General features: G+C 36.5%; 1 protein-coding gene across 1 annotated transcript in view; it reads left to right on the top strand.

Moving 5' to 3' along the window:
• The window catches only part of OLA1 (Obg like ATPase 1), a 184,190-nt gene that overhangs the window by 128,925 nt on the left and 38,344 nt on the right, over positions 1-16,921 (top strand). Inside the window, exons 6-7 of the mRNA XM_062187970.1 lie at positions 2,509-2,589; positions 2,914-3,011. Of these exons, the coding sequence (XP_062043954.1) occupies positions 2,509-2,589; positions 2,914-3,011 (179 nt within the window). The remainder of the gene's footprint in view (positions 1-2,508; positions 2,590-2,913; positions 3,012-16,921) is intronic.

Genomic DNA, 16,921 nt, shown 5'->3' with positions numbered 1-16,921 from the left:
TGTTTTCTTTCATCTGTTCAGAAGTTTTTCAAATAAGCAATATAACCTCTTTCAAGGTTTTGCTAAAATTAGTATTACTTTTTATTTTTTTCATGTAAGGTAAAGAGCACATTGAAACTACACCATATACTGATGAATTATATAAAATAATCTTATCTGAGAGCAATAGTTTTGGTTTGTCTTAAGTAAAATTGACATCTTTTAGTAAATCTAAAGTATTTTTTCTTGGCTGTTAATCTTTTGTGAGGATAACTAGGAGAACATTGGATACAAAAGATTTTACTTTCAACAGTTCAAAACCCATACTATAATTTGTAAGTTTTTCTGAAAATATTTGAACATAGCAATAAGTACTTTATACTGTTTGAGAACTTTAATTATGAGTTAATTCCCTTTCATTTTAAAATTGAAATACTCTTACATATTGATGTGAAAAAGAAAAAAAATCTAATGCTAGAGTGCTTTTATAATAAAATTTCTGTGTCTGAAGTAATAATTGTCGTTAATTTAAAATGAAGGAGAAATACTGAAATTCCTTCAGTAGTGATCTGCTTTTATTGAGGCCCTTGCGTTTTGTAAAAATATTTATCATTATGGAAGTATTTTAGACTTTTTATATGATTAAAATTTAATTCCTTATTTTTGGTTTGGCTTTCTTTTGTCTTTTTCTTCCTTTAATTGGAAAAAAAAAAAACGAATAGAACCAAATATAAGATGGTACCACTGTTTTCTCCTTCTTTTGTATAATCTTGTTGCGTGTCTCTACATAAGCTGTTCTGGCCACTCATCATAGTAACCAGCTGGGCCATTTCACCTGCTGGAGCCATTAAAGAGGACTCTCTCCCCCTAGATTAATCCCCTCCGACATTAGTTTTTTGCACTGACAACTGGAGCAGGCATTCAGAATTTGCAGGTGGCCAGTGTGACGCACATAATTGCCTACAATTTTAGGCAATGAATAAAAATGGTCTACATTACTTGTCAAAGGTTGTATATGCAGTGCCAAGTGAGATCTATGGGAAGCCTTTTAGGGTTTAAAGAACAGTTAATAGCAAGGCTGCACAGGGCTTTTTTAATCATAATGCATTTGTAATATAGCACTTTGATCTTCTCCTTGTAGGAAATGGTGTTACATTAGCCACTTTTAAACATTTATGAGTGAAATTCAGTTATAGAAGAGTAAAAGTGATTATTCTTAAGCAGAACATGTTAGATTTCATTAAAAGTTTTCAGCTTGCCCCCTTCCTTGTTAAAATCTGTGGGAAGTCCTTTTCCTGGAGAGTTTCAAATCAGGATCTAAGGATATAAGGCTTTTTCCTTATTTTTCCTGTTGGTAATGGCAAGATTTGTAAGGAAGGTATACTAAATATTGAGATAATTTATTCAAGTGGATATTTATAAGAGAGTAACTGATTATGATAAAGTACATTGATGAAAATCCAAGAAATCTATTACTAATAATTGTGTATTGGAATAAATTTTTGAGAAATGCATATTTAAAGCATCCATAAATTATCTTTAACCAGGAAAAAAAAAGGAAAACCAGATGACTCTCGAATGCACTTCTTCTGGAAGAGCTAAGTTTGACCTTTCAGACCTGAGAGCCTTTTATTAACACCTGCCTGTAAGGAGAACCTTGCCACACGCAGCTTTCAGATTCAGAACCACAAAACTGATGAGGGAAGGCTTGAAGGGTTCAGTTTGTGTCACTTGCTGTTTGCCGTTTCCATTTCACAGATGATTAATCTTTCTGTGAAGAAAGGCCAGAGAAACAAAGCACATTGGGCTCTTCCTGCAGTTACTCCTTCTGAATGCACACTAGCTTGCTAACTAAAAGGCCTTTAGATTTCCAGCAGAGAGAGATGTTCTGAAAGTGAATGCAGCTGGTTGGAGGTCACCAGTGCAGGGCTCTTGCCATTGTGTAATGGAGGCTTTGGCAGGTTGAGGGGGGCAGTGTGTGTGTGGGAGAAGTGGGCATGGAGAAGGTGTTGACAAAAAATTAATTCAGAATAAAAAGGGTTTTGGTCAGTTGATTTAATATTTTGAAGGGTAGATCATCAATGATAGGCTCAATTTCATCTATTTTGTTTGTTTTTCTTTTTAAGGAAAAAATACAATTTACTGTCCTGATATATCCTCCCCATCACACACACACACATACACACACACTCCATTTCCTAGTAGCATATTTGTCTTACATGTGGCATCACTAGGTAATGTGGAAATATTATTACTTTTATATTTAGTTCTTGGTGTGATTGAGCTGTCTTACCATTATTCATACTGTTACTAATTTTGCCAATATTAACCATTTTATGTGGTGGTGTTTTAACACCACAACAATGTTTTATTAGTACTTGGGTTTTTTTTAATGATATATTGAAAATAATTATTTGTATGCCTTAATCCTTTTTCACTAAAAAATTTTAGTTTTTTTAAAATTAGAGAACTTTAAGTTTTAATTTTTAGTATCTAAATATTTACTGTTCATCTTGTATTTACTTATAGGACATAATGTGCAAAGTCAAATCCTGGGTTATAGATCAAAAGAAACCTGTTCGCTTCTATCATGATTGGAATGACAAAGAGGTAAGTTGTAAATGTCATACCATCTATCACTGCTTGTGCTTTGATTTCCTAGAGAACAAGTTAGAGTTGTCGTTATGGTATACTTCTTGTTATAATCTAGTTCAACTTTTATTTCTGTCCGTGATTGTTTATTTCTAGGGTTGTTATTTTTTTCTGTGCCTTTGCTCCCCTGGATATTTCATGACAACTAATCCTTTGGAAGCAAGAATTAGGAAAATGAAAAGGCATACTTGTTTTAAAGAAAGTTTACTTTCAAATTATTCAATGAGTGATTCCATATTTACTCAACTTTTAAAGGTGTTCTCTCTCCATTTCCCACTTTAGATTGAAGTGTTGAATAAACATTTATTTTTGACTTCAAAACCAATGGTCTACTTGGTTAATCTTTCTGAGAAAGACTACATTAGAAAGAAAAACAAATGGTAAGTTTTTCTTCCCCACATATACTCAGACATATCTGTACACAGACAAAAATGCATAAATATATCCATACCATGCATGACACATTAATATTTTCCTCCTTATTATTGAAAAGTTGAAGTTGAATGAGAAAGCTTTGCCTGTTGTTTGCCGTCAGTCTCTTGACTGATTTATGCTGAGAAAACTATTTTTAAAACAGAATTAAATAAGGCAATTTTAAATTATTCATATTTGCTTATCAACTTTAAGTTTATTAGGCATAATCATTTGTTTCTGTTGCAAAATGAGAATAAGCATAATTGGAGCAAAAAACTTTTTAAGCTATGAATTTCTGACTTAAGAATGTTCACTCAGTGTTACAATTTTGAAGTCCAGATTGAATGCTTTAAAAAGAAAACCTATGGGGGGAGCGAAATCCAGATACTTGTTTTTAATACTCTAAAAGTAAACTAAGGTGAAAATTATGCGTTCATGTATTGATTTGCATTTTTGACATGTAACTAAAGTGTAAAAATTGTTCTCTTTCACTAATAACCTCAAAAACTTATATGTTCATGTATGTGTTGGCATGTTCACATTTGGTTTGCCTCACTGGTCCCTCAGCATTTTATACTGTTGAGTCATATAAACAAAACTATCCAAAGCAAAATATCTGAATTCTCCTAAAATATATTGTCGGTTTCTCCCTGTACTTCATTAAGTACTTAGATGCACATGGTTTCAATTTTCCATTAAAAATTCTCATTTCCATATGATATCAAAGAGTGAGAAGGCTTTAAACTGAAAAATAAACATTCATAGACTGGAAGCCAAAACAATAATTAATGTCAGATGGTTAACTCCAATAAATCATTAGAATAAATTCTGTGAAATTGCTGCAACTAAAAATGCCCTGTTGATATTGCTCTAAGACATTTTTTGTTCCTGATAGGAAGCTGCATCTATCTTCTTTATTGGTAGTATTCTAGAAAGCATACATTTAACTAAAAAATTTAGTTCAGACTGATCACTGTTCTTCAGCAGGTAATTAACTTGAAAATAATCAGTTCTGTCTTGTTTCAAATTCTTATAAATTCGATGATTAATATGTTAAAAATCGTTACCTTGGGGAAGGAATTTTAACATCTATCATTTGACCTCAATTAATAAATCTTCTCCTCCTAGTATGAATGGTAAGCTTTCCTGAAGCTTGGTGAAACAATACAGACATCAAAGTTTACATGAAAAAGGATGAGTCAGTTTCCTTGCCCAAAGGGGCTTCTCACACCTGTATTTGGATGATTACAGGTAGAACTCCCTGGCTCTAATTGTATAGTAAATACCATTTCCCAGACCCTAATGGTAGACAGACTTCTTAGGAGACGCCAGTCTGTGATTTAGCTGTCGCCAGACACCCCATGTTTTTTGTGAGACCAGTTGTGATGATGATATGGTTATAGCCAATTGAAAGTAAATTCTTGTCTAAATAGCAAATTTTAATTTATAACAATGAAGAGGTATGAATGACTGTATTTTATAAAACCAAATTTTGGTAGATTTTATGTATACCTAATGATCTGGTGTGAGGTTGGTGTGTGTGTGTTTTGAAGGGGGGGAGGTGGATCCAGATCTTGTGGAAGTTAGTGTAATTGTAGCTGAAAGATCAAAGACTGGGTAACTGAGTGATGTTCCAGAAGAGAATTTACCACATAGCCATTTTCTGTACAGTTTCTGCCGCCTGCTGTTCCTATTTTCCCTCAAGCTAGCCATTGACTACCCCCTGTGCATCCCTGCTCGTAAAAAATGATTGAGGAAGTATTTGTCATGTATTTATGAGTGGGAAACATTGTGTGATAGGGAATGGCATCTACTGGAGCCAGAAAGATTGCCATTTTCCTTTCATTCAGCCACTCTGCTTCAGCTGTAAATCCTCTGTTTATGCAACATAGCTTTTGTATTAAAGTGAAGAATAAATCTGTATTATGAAGGATACGAACACTGGGTTTTCATCATTTGTAATGCTATAAGCAAATGTAAAGAGTTAAAATTCATTTTAACTATTAAGTCCTTTTAATTGTGTTAGCATCTTATTTTTTGGTAATGTTTATATTTAAACTCCATTTACATTAGCTACTCCTTTAACCAAAGAAAAAGTTTTTTTTTTTTTTAAAGGTTAAATGTAATGTTACTGTGATAAATTAAGACTGACTCATGAAGCAGTCATAGTTTCATATGTCTTTTAGATCTAGAAAATTACTTGAAATAGTCAAGAAAGGAAAAAGGAAGAGAAGTTTGTGATTTTGGCCTGGAGAGGAAGACTAAACTATCTTTATTTTGGCAGGTCACCATTTCAGAAGTAGTGACCATTTTAATTATTAAAGTTAACTTTAAATTTAAATGGTAATACATTATTTTGTAATCCCAGGTTAAAAAAATAAAAAGAAGCTTTCTGAAAGATGTCTTTTGTGTTATTGAGTATGCTTTCATTTTCTATCTTTTGACAGATAGAAAAAGCAGTTTGACTCCAAGCATCTACTCACTAGTTTTAATAGTGTTAAATTAGTCATTTTGTTGATTTATCATTAAGATCTAGCCCCAGAAGAGAAGCTGATGTAGTAGCCAGGTTGGTTGCAGTTGTGTGATGATCCAGATGACAGTAATGAAGATATTTGGGGGGATATTTATTATTACAGATGGCTATTTCTTGGATGGATAAGACTATTTAGAACTTTTTGTTGTTTTTGGTGAGTGCTAATGATTGTTGAATACTTGAAGTTTTCATTTCCTAAATATGATCACTTATTATTTAACAACTAAGACTATACTACATGAAGTATTAATTTTCATTTGAGATTTCCTCCTGAGTCATGGTGTCAAGCAGGTATAGGACATTGGAACTCTTGTGCCATTGCTTAATTAGGGGTTTAAATTTCAATCCTTGCACTTTTGCTGCTCTGTTAGTAGAATATGATGTCCAATTATGAAATCAGTCGAACAAACTAATTTTAGATATTTGGTATAATTAATAGCTACAGTTATGTTTCATTTATTCTCTTGACCCCAGTTTTCTGAAAACTGTTGATAAAATATAGTTATATTTTATTACTTTACTACATATCCATATTCAACTGGAAAAATGTAACCAAAATTTAAGGCATTAAGACTTTTCACTGTATGTGTATCTGTTTCTATATGTGTCTTTGCACGCACATTTGCATATGCCTAGGTGGGCAGAATATTGCCATTTCACCAATGTAATATAAGTCAGTTAATCTGAGTGATGAAACTGATTCATGGTAGGTAGACAAATATTTGGAAAATCGTTCACGCTGTTGTATAATCAGGGGCAATGTATCAAGTTCAATAAATGAATTTTAAATAGGAAAAGGTTTTATTAATATTAAACCATGGTTCAATTTTTTCATTTACCTCTCTGTTTTCCACATAATTTAAAAATATACTGAAAATAATTTGGGGACACTGTACATTGTGTGCCTGGTTAACAGGAGAGTCATGCAGTAGATTTAATATTTTCTTGCTTTCTTGAATATTTTTTTTTTTTGACAGGCAGAGTGGACAGTGAGAGAGAGAGACAGAGAGAAAGGTCTTCCTTTTTGCCGTTGGTTCACCCTCCAATGGCCACCGCGGCCAGCACACTGCGGCCAGCGCACTGTGCTGATCCGAAGCCAGGAGCCAGGTGCTTCTCCTGGTCTCCCATGTGGGTACAGGGCCCAAGCACTTGAGCCATCCTCCACTGCACTCCCGGGCCATAGCAGAGAGCTGGCCTGGAAGAGGCTCAACGGGGACAAAATCTGGCGCCCCGACTGGGACTAGAACCCGGTGTGCCGGCGCCACAGGTGGAGGATTAGCCTATTGAACTGCGGCGCCGGCCATGCTTTCTTGAATATTTTTAAATGTATTTTTACATTTGAACATACTTTACTGTGCAATACTAATTTTGAACTTCCATTTTGTTATCATGAAATGGTTTTTGTTTACTCTTTCTAATGTTTCATCTACTTATCAAGAGACACTGGTGCACTCATGCACTTCTGACTTCACATTGTAAAAAAAATAATTACGGAAAAGAGTACATCTTTTTATGTACCCGAAGTGCTGTTGAGCCACAATATTTATACAAGCATATTAGGAATTTCCCCTGGCCTGTTTGCATTTTGTCTTATGCTGTTTATAGCCAATGATTTCTATTTACAAGATGGTTCACTAAATTGGGAACATAAGTTATTAATCTTCATTAGTATCATTTATCGACTTACTGATTTGTGATTGATATACTTTATCAAATAGGGCAGGACTTTCTTCTTTTTTAATCCAGCCAAAGAATTTCACTCTATATAAATAGGAAAAGTTTTGTAAATTTTCTAGCTTCAACAGACTAAAAAACTTCAGTTTTTAAAGTAATACATATTCCCCATACATGCATACACACCCATGATCTAGAAAATGAAACACAAAGTTTGGCTTCTAGGTATACAGTGTTCTCCAAGGTACAAATGAAACTGCCTCACTACCCTGCTCACTTGGGTGAATGATTCAGGGACAATCTTCTTCAAAATCCATGTGCCATAGACTAAGGGCCTGAGTCAGATTTTGTTTTCAAAACTGTAAGTTGGGATGAGCTACACTCATAGATTAGGGGTTGTCACAGTTGTGACTACAGTTGGTGGAGGTAGAAGAGAATTTGGAAGCTCAGAAATTGTTGGACTGATGGGAGTAGAAGATAGAGAGCAGGGTCTTGTAAGGGATTAGAGTGGATTGAGTTTTGGGCACCTGCCTTTGGCTTGTCCCAGCCCAGGCTGCGGAGGGCATTTGGAGAGTAAATCAGCAGATGGAAGATTTCTCTCTCTTTGCCTTTCAAATAAATGAAATAAAAAATAAAAGAAACGTTGAAGAAAGTAGATTGGCGTTTAATTTTTATAATGTATAATTTTTAAAAACAGATATTCCCTAAAAAGCTTTTTAGAGCAGTTCCATTGAGACCTCCATTATCTGAATTCTTGTTTTTTTTTAAATATATGTATGTGTGTGTTGGAGATAAGGCAGTGAAAGTAAAGAATTAATGATGGCTGGCGCCATGGCTCAATAGGCTAATCCTCTGCCTAGTGGCGCCAGCACACCCAGTTCTAGTCCCGATCGGGGCGCCGGATTCTGTCCCGTTTGCCCCTCTTCCAGGCCAGCTCTCTGCTGTGGCCTGGGAGTGCAGTGGAGGATGGCCCAAGTGCTTGCGCCCTGCACCTCATGGGAGACTAGGAGAAGCACCTGGCTCCTGGCTTCGGATCAGCGTGGCGGCCATTGGAGGGTGAACCAACGGCAAAGGAAGACCTTTTTCTCTGTCTCTCTCTCTCACTGTCCACTCTGCCTGTCAGAAAAAAAAAAAAATTAATGGTTATCTGTAAGATTCCCTTCCAGTGCTAGAATTTTATGATTTTAATGAATTGAACTATAGCAGCTTCACAAAGAAAAGATCCCATGTAAATATCTAGTATTTTTGTGACCTGTATGTGTAGGTTTGTTGTGTTAGGGATTTTTCTGTTTACTGTACAGAACATTCCCAAGGCTGCAAATGCACAATTCAAGATTCTAGACTGGGATAGAGATAAGAACTGGTCTATTCTCTATTCTCATTCTCTCTCCCATGTTTTGACTTCTTGAAAGTAAGTCCTTTCTGATTCTCGATATGTTCCTTCCCATCTTTCCTCATCATGGGCAAACTGTTAGTCTAGCTAGAATGAGAACAAAGTGAAAATTAATCTATTTGTAGACTTGGTTATTGATGTTAGTAACATGACTCATACTATTACGTTTCCTTTTTTAAAAAAATGTATTTATGTATTTGAAAGAGTTACAGAAAGAGAAGAAACGACAGAGATCTTCATCGCTGGTTCACTCCCCAAATGGCCACAACAGCCAGGGCTGGGCCAAGCCAAAAACAGAAGCCAGGAACTCCATCTGGGTCTCCCTCTTCAGTGGCAGGGGCCCAAACACTTGGGCCATTTTCTGCTGCTTTTTCAGACACATTAGCAGAGAGCTGGATGAGAAGTGGAGGCAGCCGGGACTGCTACCCAGCATTCATATGGGATGCTTAAGTTTCAGGCAATGGCTTAACCTGCTGAGCCACAGCTGGCCTCTATGTTCCCTTATTCTAAATTGACCTAAAAAGCATTCTCCAGTAAAAAAATTAGATTTTGAGAATCACTCTCAGAAGCTTATTTAATTCACAATATGATACTTTGGGTGAGACATCTTTTGGTATTTGTGATAGTTTTTATCATCGATTCTTAAATTCTGCTTAAAAATATCTTCTAAAATGAATGACTTACATGAACATTGACCTCATCCCAGTTTCAAGATTGGGATAGCACATAGGTACCTGTTCAGTATGTTTAATTCCTTACCTAAAGAAAAGAAATTCATAGAAACTCATTGTGAATATAAATTGCAAGTTTATATTTCTTATGGAGGGTACTATGTTGTCTTTTTCCTTTAAGCAAATAAGCATTGAGCCCTTTTCTGTGCCTTGAACCAGTCTAGGTGGTGAACAGAAGAAGCTCCTCCTCCCATGGGGCTTCAGGTCTCACACAATAATTGACATCCAATGCATTTTTTAAAAATTTTATGTCATTTTTTATTTGTAAGTTTTTGTTTTGTTTTGTTTTGACAGGAAGAGTGGACAGTGAGAGAGAGAGAGACAGAGAGAAAGGTCTTCCTTTGCCATTGGTTCACCCTCCAATGGCCACCGTGGCCGGCGCACTGCGCTGATCCGACCAGGAGCCAGGTGCTTCTCCTGGTCTCCCATGGGGTGCAAGGCCCAAGGACTTGGGCCATCCTCCACTGCACTCCCGGGCCACAGCAGAGAGCTAGCCTGGAAGGGGGGCAACTGGGACAGAATCCGGCGCCCTGACCGGGACTAGAACCCCGTGTGCCGGTGCCGCAGGCAGAGGATTAGCCTGTTGAGCCACGGTGCCGGCCTATCCAATGCATTTTTAACATAATGTTAAGAAATGAGAGAATCTACGGAAGACTTCAGTCCAGAGAGATGGAGCAGCAAGTGCAAAGACTCTGTAGCAGCCGGGTGGAGTCAGCATGAAGTGACTAGGGAAGAGGGTAGGAAAGGGGATATGGGTCAGTTCATGGCAAGCTTCATAGGCCTTCACACAGACCTGGAGTTTTATCATAAGTGTGAAGACAACCACTTCCAAAGAACTTCCACATTCTTACTCCAGTACATTGCATTTAAAGAGATTTTAAGTGGATGTTAAATGTGTTCTACAATTTAATTTGGGATATTAAAAGTAACAGTCCTTTATTTTTCTAGTTGCTATACTTGATTTCTTTGAGTCCAGAATTATTTTCAATTACTAAGTTTTTTAAACAAACTTTACATAGTATTTGCAGATCATATCAGATTTATTTTTAATTTCATGAAGTATTTTTTATTTTCCTTGATATACAACCTCAAAGAAATATATTGAACTTTATTATTTATTAACAAATTATTATTATTTATTGAGCTATAACAACTATTTAAAGATCCAGGAATGCATTTTCAATACTTCAAATAGTTGTCATGGAGCTAGTGTTGTGGTGTGGCTGGCTAAGTTGCCGCCTGCGAGCTGGCATACCAAATGAGTGCCAGTTCAAATCCTGGATGCTCCACTTCTGATGCAGCTCCCTGCTAGTGTGACCAGGAAAGCAGTGGAAGATGCTATGAGAACTTGGACTCCTGCACCCACGTGGGAGACCTGGAAGAAGCTCCTGGCTCCTGGCTCCTGGCTTCAGATTGGCTTGGCTCCAAGTGTTATGGCCATTTAGGGAGTGAACCAGTGGATGGAAGACCTTTTTCTCTGCCTTTCCCTCTCTCTGTCTGTTATTCTACCTCTCAAACAGGTAAATGAAATCTTTTTTTTTTTTTTTTCCTTTTTTGACAGGCAGAGTTAGACAGTGAGAGAGAGACAGAAAGGTCTTCCTTCCATTGGTTTACCCCCAAAATGGCCGCCATAGCCTGCGTGCTGCACTGATCCGAAGCCAGGAGCCAGGAGCTTTCTCCTGTGAATGAATGAATCAATGAATGAGTTAATAAATAAATAAAACTACTAGTGATCTTGATGTCAAGCATCCAAATATGTTTGGGAAAAATCTTTTTTTTTTAAAACCAGGAGCAAGGAACTCCATCCAGGTCTCCTATGTGAGTATGGGCAGTAGAGACTCAACTACTTAAGATGTTATCAGTGTATCCCATGGTTCATATTAGCAGAAAGCTGGAATTGAGAGCTGAGTCAGGACTCGAACCCAGGCACTCCAATATGGGATGCATTCATCCCAAATAGCATCTTTTTTTTTTTTTTTTAAAGATTTATTTTTATTTATTTGAAAGACAGAGTTAGAGAGAGGTAGAGACAGAGAGGTCTTCCATCCGATGGTTCACTCCCCAGATGGCCTCAATGGCCGGAGCTGTGCCAATCCAGAGCCAGGAGCCTCCTCCAGGTCCCCCACGTGGGTGCAGGGACCCAAGGACTTGGGCCATCTTCCACTGCTTTCCCAGGCCATAGCAGAGAGCTGGATGGGAAGCGAAGCAGCTGGGACCTGAACCGGAGCCCATATGGGATGGCGGCGCTTCAGGCCAGAGTGCTATCCCATTGCACCACAGTGCCAGCCCCCCCAAATAGCATCTTAAGCAAAGCCCAAGCACCTGTTCCATAGTGTATGTTTTAAATTGTTACCTTTAAAATTGTGATATATCTTTTGTCTGTCCTGCTTCCCTCATGCCGCCTATTTAACTTCATAAATTTAGCTTTTACTGTACCAAATCAAAATATATACATAGCAAACATTGCTTGTTGTTGACTCTGCTATTGACAAACTTCTGAACTTAGAAATCCCAGAAATGTTAATATAATAATGAGTGAAACTTTTAAGAGTGTAGGTTTTATGATGGGAATTTTTATGCAACAAATTGTTTTTAAAAGATGTATTTATTTGTGAGGCAGAGTTACAGACAGAGGGAGAGACAGAGGGAGAGGGGACCTCCACTTACTGGTTCACTCCCCAGATGTCTGCAACAGTCAAAGCAGGGTCGATCTGAAGCTAGGATCCAGGAGCTGCTTCTGGGTCTCCCACATGGGTGCAGGGGCACAGCACTTGGGCCATCTTCCACTGCTTTCCCAGGCCATTAGCAGGGAGTTAGATCCGAAGTGGAGCAGCTGGGACTCAAATCAACACCCATGTGGGATGCCAGTGCCACAGGTGGAGGCTTAACATACTATGCCACAGCATTGGTCCCATGTGCAACAAATATTACTGTGCATAGTACAGAGAGGGCAGTTGGAGAGATTGCAAAAATATGCCCAAGTTCTTATGGCAGGTAGTTGGTAGAAATAGATCCATTTCACTTGATTGTTTCTGCCTGTTCTGCACAAGATATATTTGTTTTAGCAACTTTTGCATTTTGCTATGTTTTATCTCAGAAAATTTCAATCTGCATCCAGTTGTGTAAGATTTTAGTTTGTAAAAGGACCATTTTCAAGATAGTTGAGGTTTTCTTAGGATAATAAGCTTTTGCTACTGCTATTTTTGCTATATCATGTAAGTTTGTTAACTATATAATACTTTATCATTAAAAGACAACCACTATGTACTTTAGCACTCTCTTAAGCATCCATTTGTAAACATATGCTATGGAAAAAAAATTTGGTTAGAGAAAATACAATGGCACCTAGTGAAACCAAAATGAAGAATTTTTTTTTTTTTTACAGGCAGAGTGGATAGTGAGAGAGAGAAAGGTCTTCCTTTTTGCCGTTGGTTCACCCTTCAATGGCTGCCACCGCCGGCGCATTATGCTGATCAGAAGCCAGGACCCAGGTGCTTCTCCTGGTCTCCTATGCGGGTGCAAGGCCCAAGGACTTGGGCCATCCTCCACTGCACTCCTGGGCCACAGCAGAGAGCTGGCCTGGAAGAGGGGCAATGGGGACAGAATCTGGTGCCCCGACCGGGACTAGAACCTGGTGTGCCGGCGCCGCAAGGTGGAGGATTAGCCTGTTAAGCCACGGCGCTGGCCAAAATGAAGAATTCTAATTGCCAAGTTACATATGAAATAGTGCTACAGAATAGACACCCCCCGAAAAAAATAGCTGTAACCACACATCAGTTTTTATTAATTAATAAGATAGAATTTGAACCTTTTGTAAACCTCATGTTGTGTTAATACAACATAACATAACATTAGTTATGTTCATCAACACTTACTATATGCCAGTAATATGCACACCTCTCAACAGCTTTGTAAAGTAGGTACATTTATTACCTACATTTTGAGAAAGGGAAAGCAAGTACCGGCATTCCATATGGGCACCTGTTCAAGTCCTGGCTGCTCCACTTTCAATCCAGCTCTCTGCTATGACCTGGGAAAGCAGAAGAAGGCTCAAGTCCTTGGACCCCTGCACCCACGTGGGAGATCTGGAAGAAACTCCTGGCTTCGGATTGGCGCAGCTCCAGCCGTTGCGGCCAACTGGGGAGTGAAACAGCAGATGGAAGACTCTCTCTCTTTCCTCTCCTCTCCTCTCCTCTCCTCTCCTCTCCTCTCCTCTCCTCTCCTCTCCTCTCCTCTCCTCTCCTCCCTCTGCCTCTTTGTAACTCTGCCTTTCAATAAATAAATAAACCTTTAAAAAAAAATAAATGAAAGACTTAGCTCAAACTCTTGAGAAAAAAAGATAGAAAACACTTTATTGCACGTGTAGTATGTTTTTCATGCAGCAAAAAGTACAGAGTTTTCTGTGTGGTTTGTATTCTAATAAAAATTAAACAGAAACTCATACCTTATGGAGAACAAGCATTGCGGTGTTTTATGTATAATTCAAGATTGTTTGGTAGTTTTTTGATAGCCCTTGGTTTCCTCACTTGTCAGAGAGATAGAAAGAACAGTTTTCTCATTTAATTGTGAGAATCAAAATATTTTGCATGAAATAAATGAAATTATTTTGTGACAAATTGATCCATTTAGCTTGAAATTTTATTTAATTCACTTAATTATATAAAAAAGATGTATTTCTGTGTATAAACATAGATGGATCAAAAGTTAATTGGTCAGTGCCTGGCACTTGTAATTACATAATAAATTCTGTTAATGAACTTGAGTCTTGCTTATATTAAACATCACAATTATATTTTACTGTTTTAGAGATACTCAAGACTTTTAAACAGAACACCAGCACTTAGAAAATCTTACTGTTTCTTTTTTCATTAATCATGACTAGTGCCTATATTTCCAATACTATCCAAATGGATTGCTTACTTTTTAAGTCAGCAACTACACTGTAATACTATGTAACCAAGAAAATCACTTAATATATTAAATGATTCATAATCATAAGTTATATCCTAAAACTTGAAAAATCACTGGTTTATAAGATAGTTTTTAGAATGTAGAATAGAAAAGAAAAATCTGAGATAATGCTTTCATTACTTAAAGTGTTTTTCCATATTTTAAGAAATTATATAGAATAGTTTATATGGAATATTTCTTGGGATGTAGAATTTATTCTACTTCAGACCAAATCTGAGACAGACAGAAGAGAAAAAAGAGACTGAGAAAGAATATGGAGAATACTAACCATTTGTTTCATTTTCTATATTTAGAGGTAAACATCTTAGTTGTCTGGATCTCTTGAAATTTAGTACTCTTAAAAGTTTTTAAATATACTAGAATATGTTGTTAAAGGTTTTCAACCATGTATGATGAAGTCATTATGTTCCTTTCAATTACACAGTGCATGATTATGGTGTGTGACGGGACATTGTTTAATTTTAAATCAGTTGTTAAGTGAAATGTATATGGATGGTCAAGTCTGTGTGTTAATGTGACTTGCGATTTCTTGGACATTTCGGATATAGAGCTTTAAGACCACCAGATTAGACTTGGAAGTTCTGTCTGCTTCATAGTCTTGGAAACTGAAACAAAAGAAAAAGCAATGCTTATCAAATATTCCTAGTCATATTCAGGAGAAGGTTCATGAGTGTGACTTGGCTAATGATACCTAGTTTCCTATGGTATATCACTTATGAGTATTTTTTTCTTTTGTTTTTAAGGTTTTTTTTTTTTTTTTTTGCTATGAAGTATTTAATAGCTATGCATTTGCTGTTTTGTAGTTATTTCAGTGTCCTATTGACATCAAGGGTTACTGATTGTTGTATTAGTAGTTGGTGACAAATATAAATTATTTGATAGTCTAAGCTATTTCTGACAAAAGATATAAAGTTTTGACAAACACATATGGCACAGCAAGTGTCCAATTCTAAAGAGCAAAATAAATGCAAACCACCATTATGGTGAACACAAACAGCCTGAAAGCAAGTTATCAGTAAGCAAATAATTGTTGAACTGTTATGAATGGAATAGGATGTTGAAATAGGGCATGATTGGCTGATGTTACATATGTCCTTGATTACCTTCCTTGTGCTTTTATCCTAATAAGTGACATTCTTTGTATTCCCTTGGATGGCTAGACAGTCTGACACTGAAGAAGAATAAATATTGCATGTGGTACACATTAAGCTGTCATCCAAGACAGCATTTATAAAAAGTAACTGGAGAAATTCATAAGAAATTCTGTACTGCTACAGTTTCCTGGCTCCAGTCATAATTGTCAAAGTTCTTGACACATTCAGGTCTTCAGAAATGATTTAGGTTTACAGTGGCTTGGTGTATGAATAATTATTATGGATTTGTGTTCTCATGTTGCCTTAGGATGTTAATACTAGTTAGCAAAATGTTATATTTTATGATAATTTTTATTTTAAGAAATGTCTCTACACTGATAATAGTGACACATCTTCCATTTTACAGACTTTCATAAAAGGATTTTAGACAGTTCATGTATTTGAAAGGAGGAACAGGAGGTTTTAAGTGCTTACTTTAATCTTTTGTAAAATAGCATTTGCTTGTGTTTAGTGCTAGCAAACAACTTTGTAGATAAGTATTTTTATTTTTCTTCAGCAACATTGGAAAGCCTTCAAACAGTCAAAATGAATACCATTTTAAAACTATTTCCCAAAAAACCAAATCACTGCTTGATGTTTCATTTTAAAATATTGTATGCTTTTATTCACATCCTTTTGTTATTTTAATATTGATCTTTGAGGCAGGGCAGTATTTTATTTGTACCAGTCACTATTTTCTATTAAAATTTCCTTTCACAGGAAGGTAGATAGGTATTTTGAAAAGACATAATAATTTACTAGAGTAAGCAAACCTAAACAAAGAAGTAAATTATGAATATAAACTTGAAGAACATTTTTAAGCCTCTCCTTCACTAGCAGGACCATTTCTTTTCATCCTCTCCATAAGGTGTATAATGTGTGAAGGATGCCTCCTCCCCAAATTTCATATTGTGACACCATTATTCTAAGCCATTTAACTTTAATTAGTATTCCCATCAAGAATATAACATATTCTATCAGCTGATTAGTGGGAAAATGTGATTAAGTATTAAAATGGTTTAGCATTTAACAAATGGGAAAATAAAATAACTGTGGAGTTCCAAGTCTCTGTTTTAGGGAGACAAGAGGCCATTCAGGATTTCTGTGACAACTGTGTTTTGTATTAGTTTTTAAATATATCATGTTAATTTGAAGGAATGTTTTTAGGATGCTATCTGCACTTTGAAATCTAAACTGTTTATTTGGATTGAAAAAAACTTTTCTCAAAGTATAACACTACTCGAATGTTACCTATAGCTTTTAACTCTCTAGGCCACTACAGAGCACAAAATATTTGCCCAACTGGTAAATTGAACTGTAAGTCCCACTGTGGGAAATTGCTTTGCTGTGCTCCAAACAGCAGTTATCTTAGTAATTGTACCTGAATTCGTTGTGGCTAATAGAGCGTGGACGTCCATTTTACAAGCAGAAAATTATTTCT

The sequence above is a fragment of the Lepus europaeus genome, chromosome 1, assembly GCF_033115175.1.
Source record: "Lepus europaeus isolate LE1 chromosome 1, mLepTim1.pri, whole genome shotgun sequence".
In the NCBI taxonomy this organism is placed as follows: domain Eukaryota; kingdom Metazoa; phylum Chordata; class Mammalia; order Lagomorpha; family Leporidae; genus Lepus; species Lepus europaeus.
This window is presented reverse-complemented; position numbering and strand designations above follow the sequence as displayed.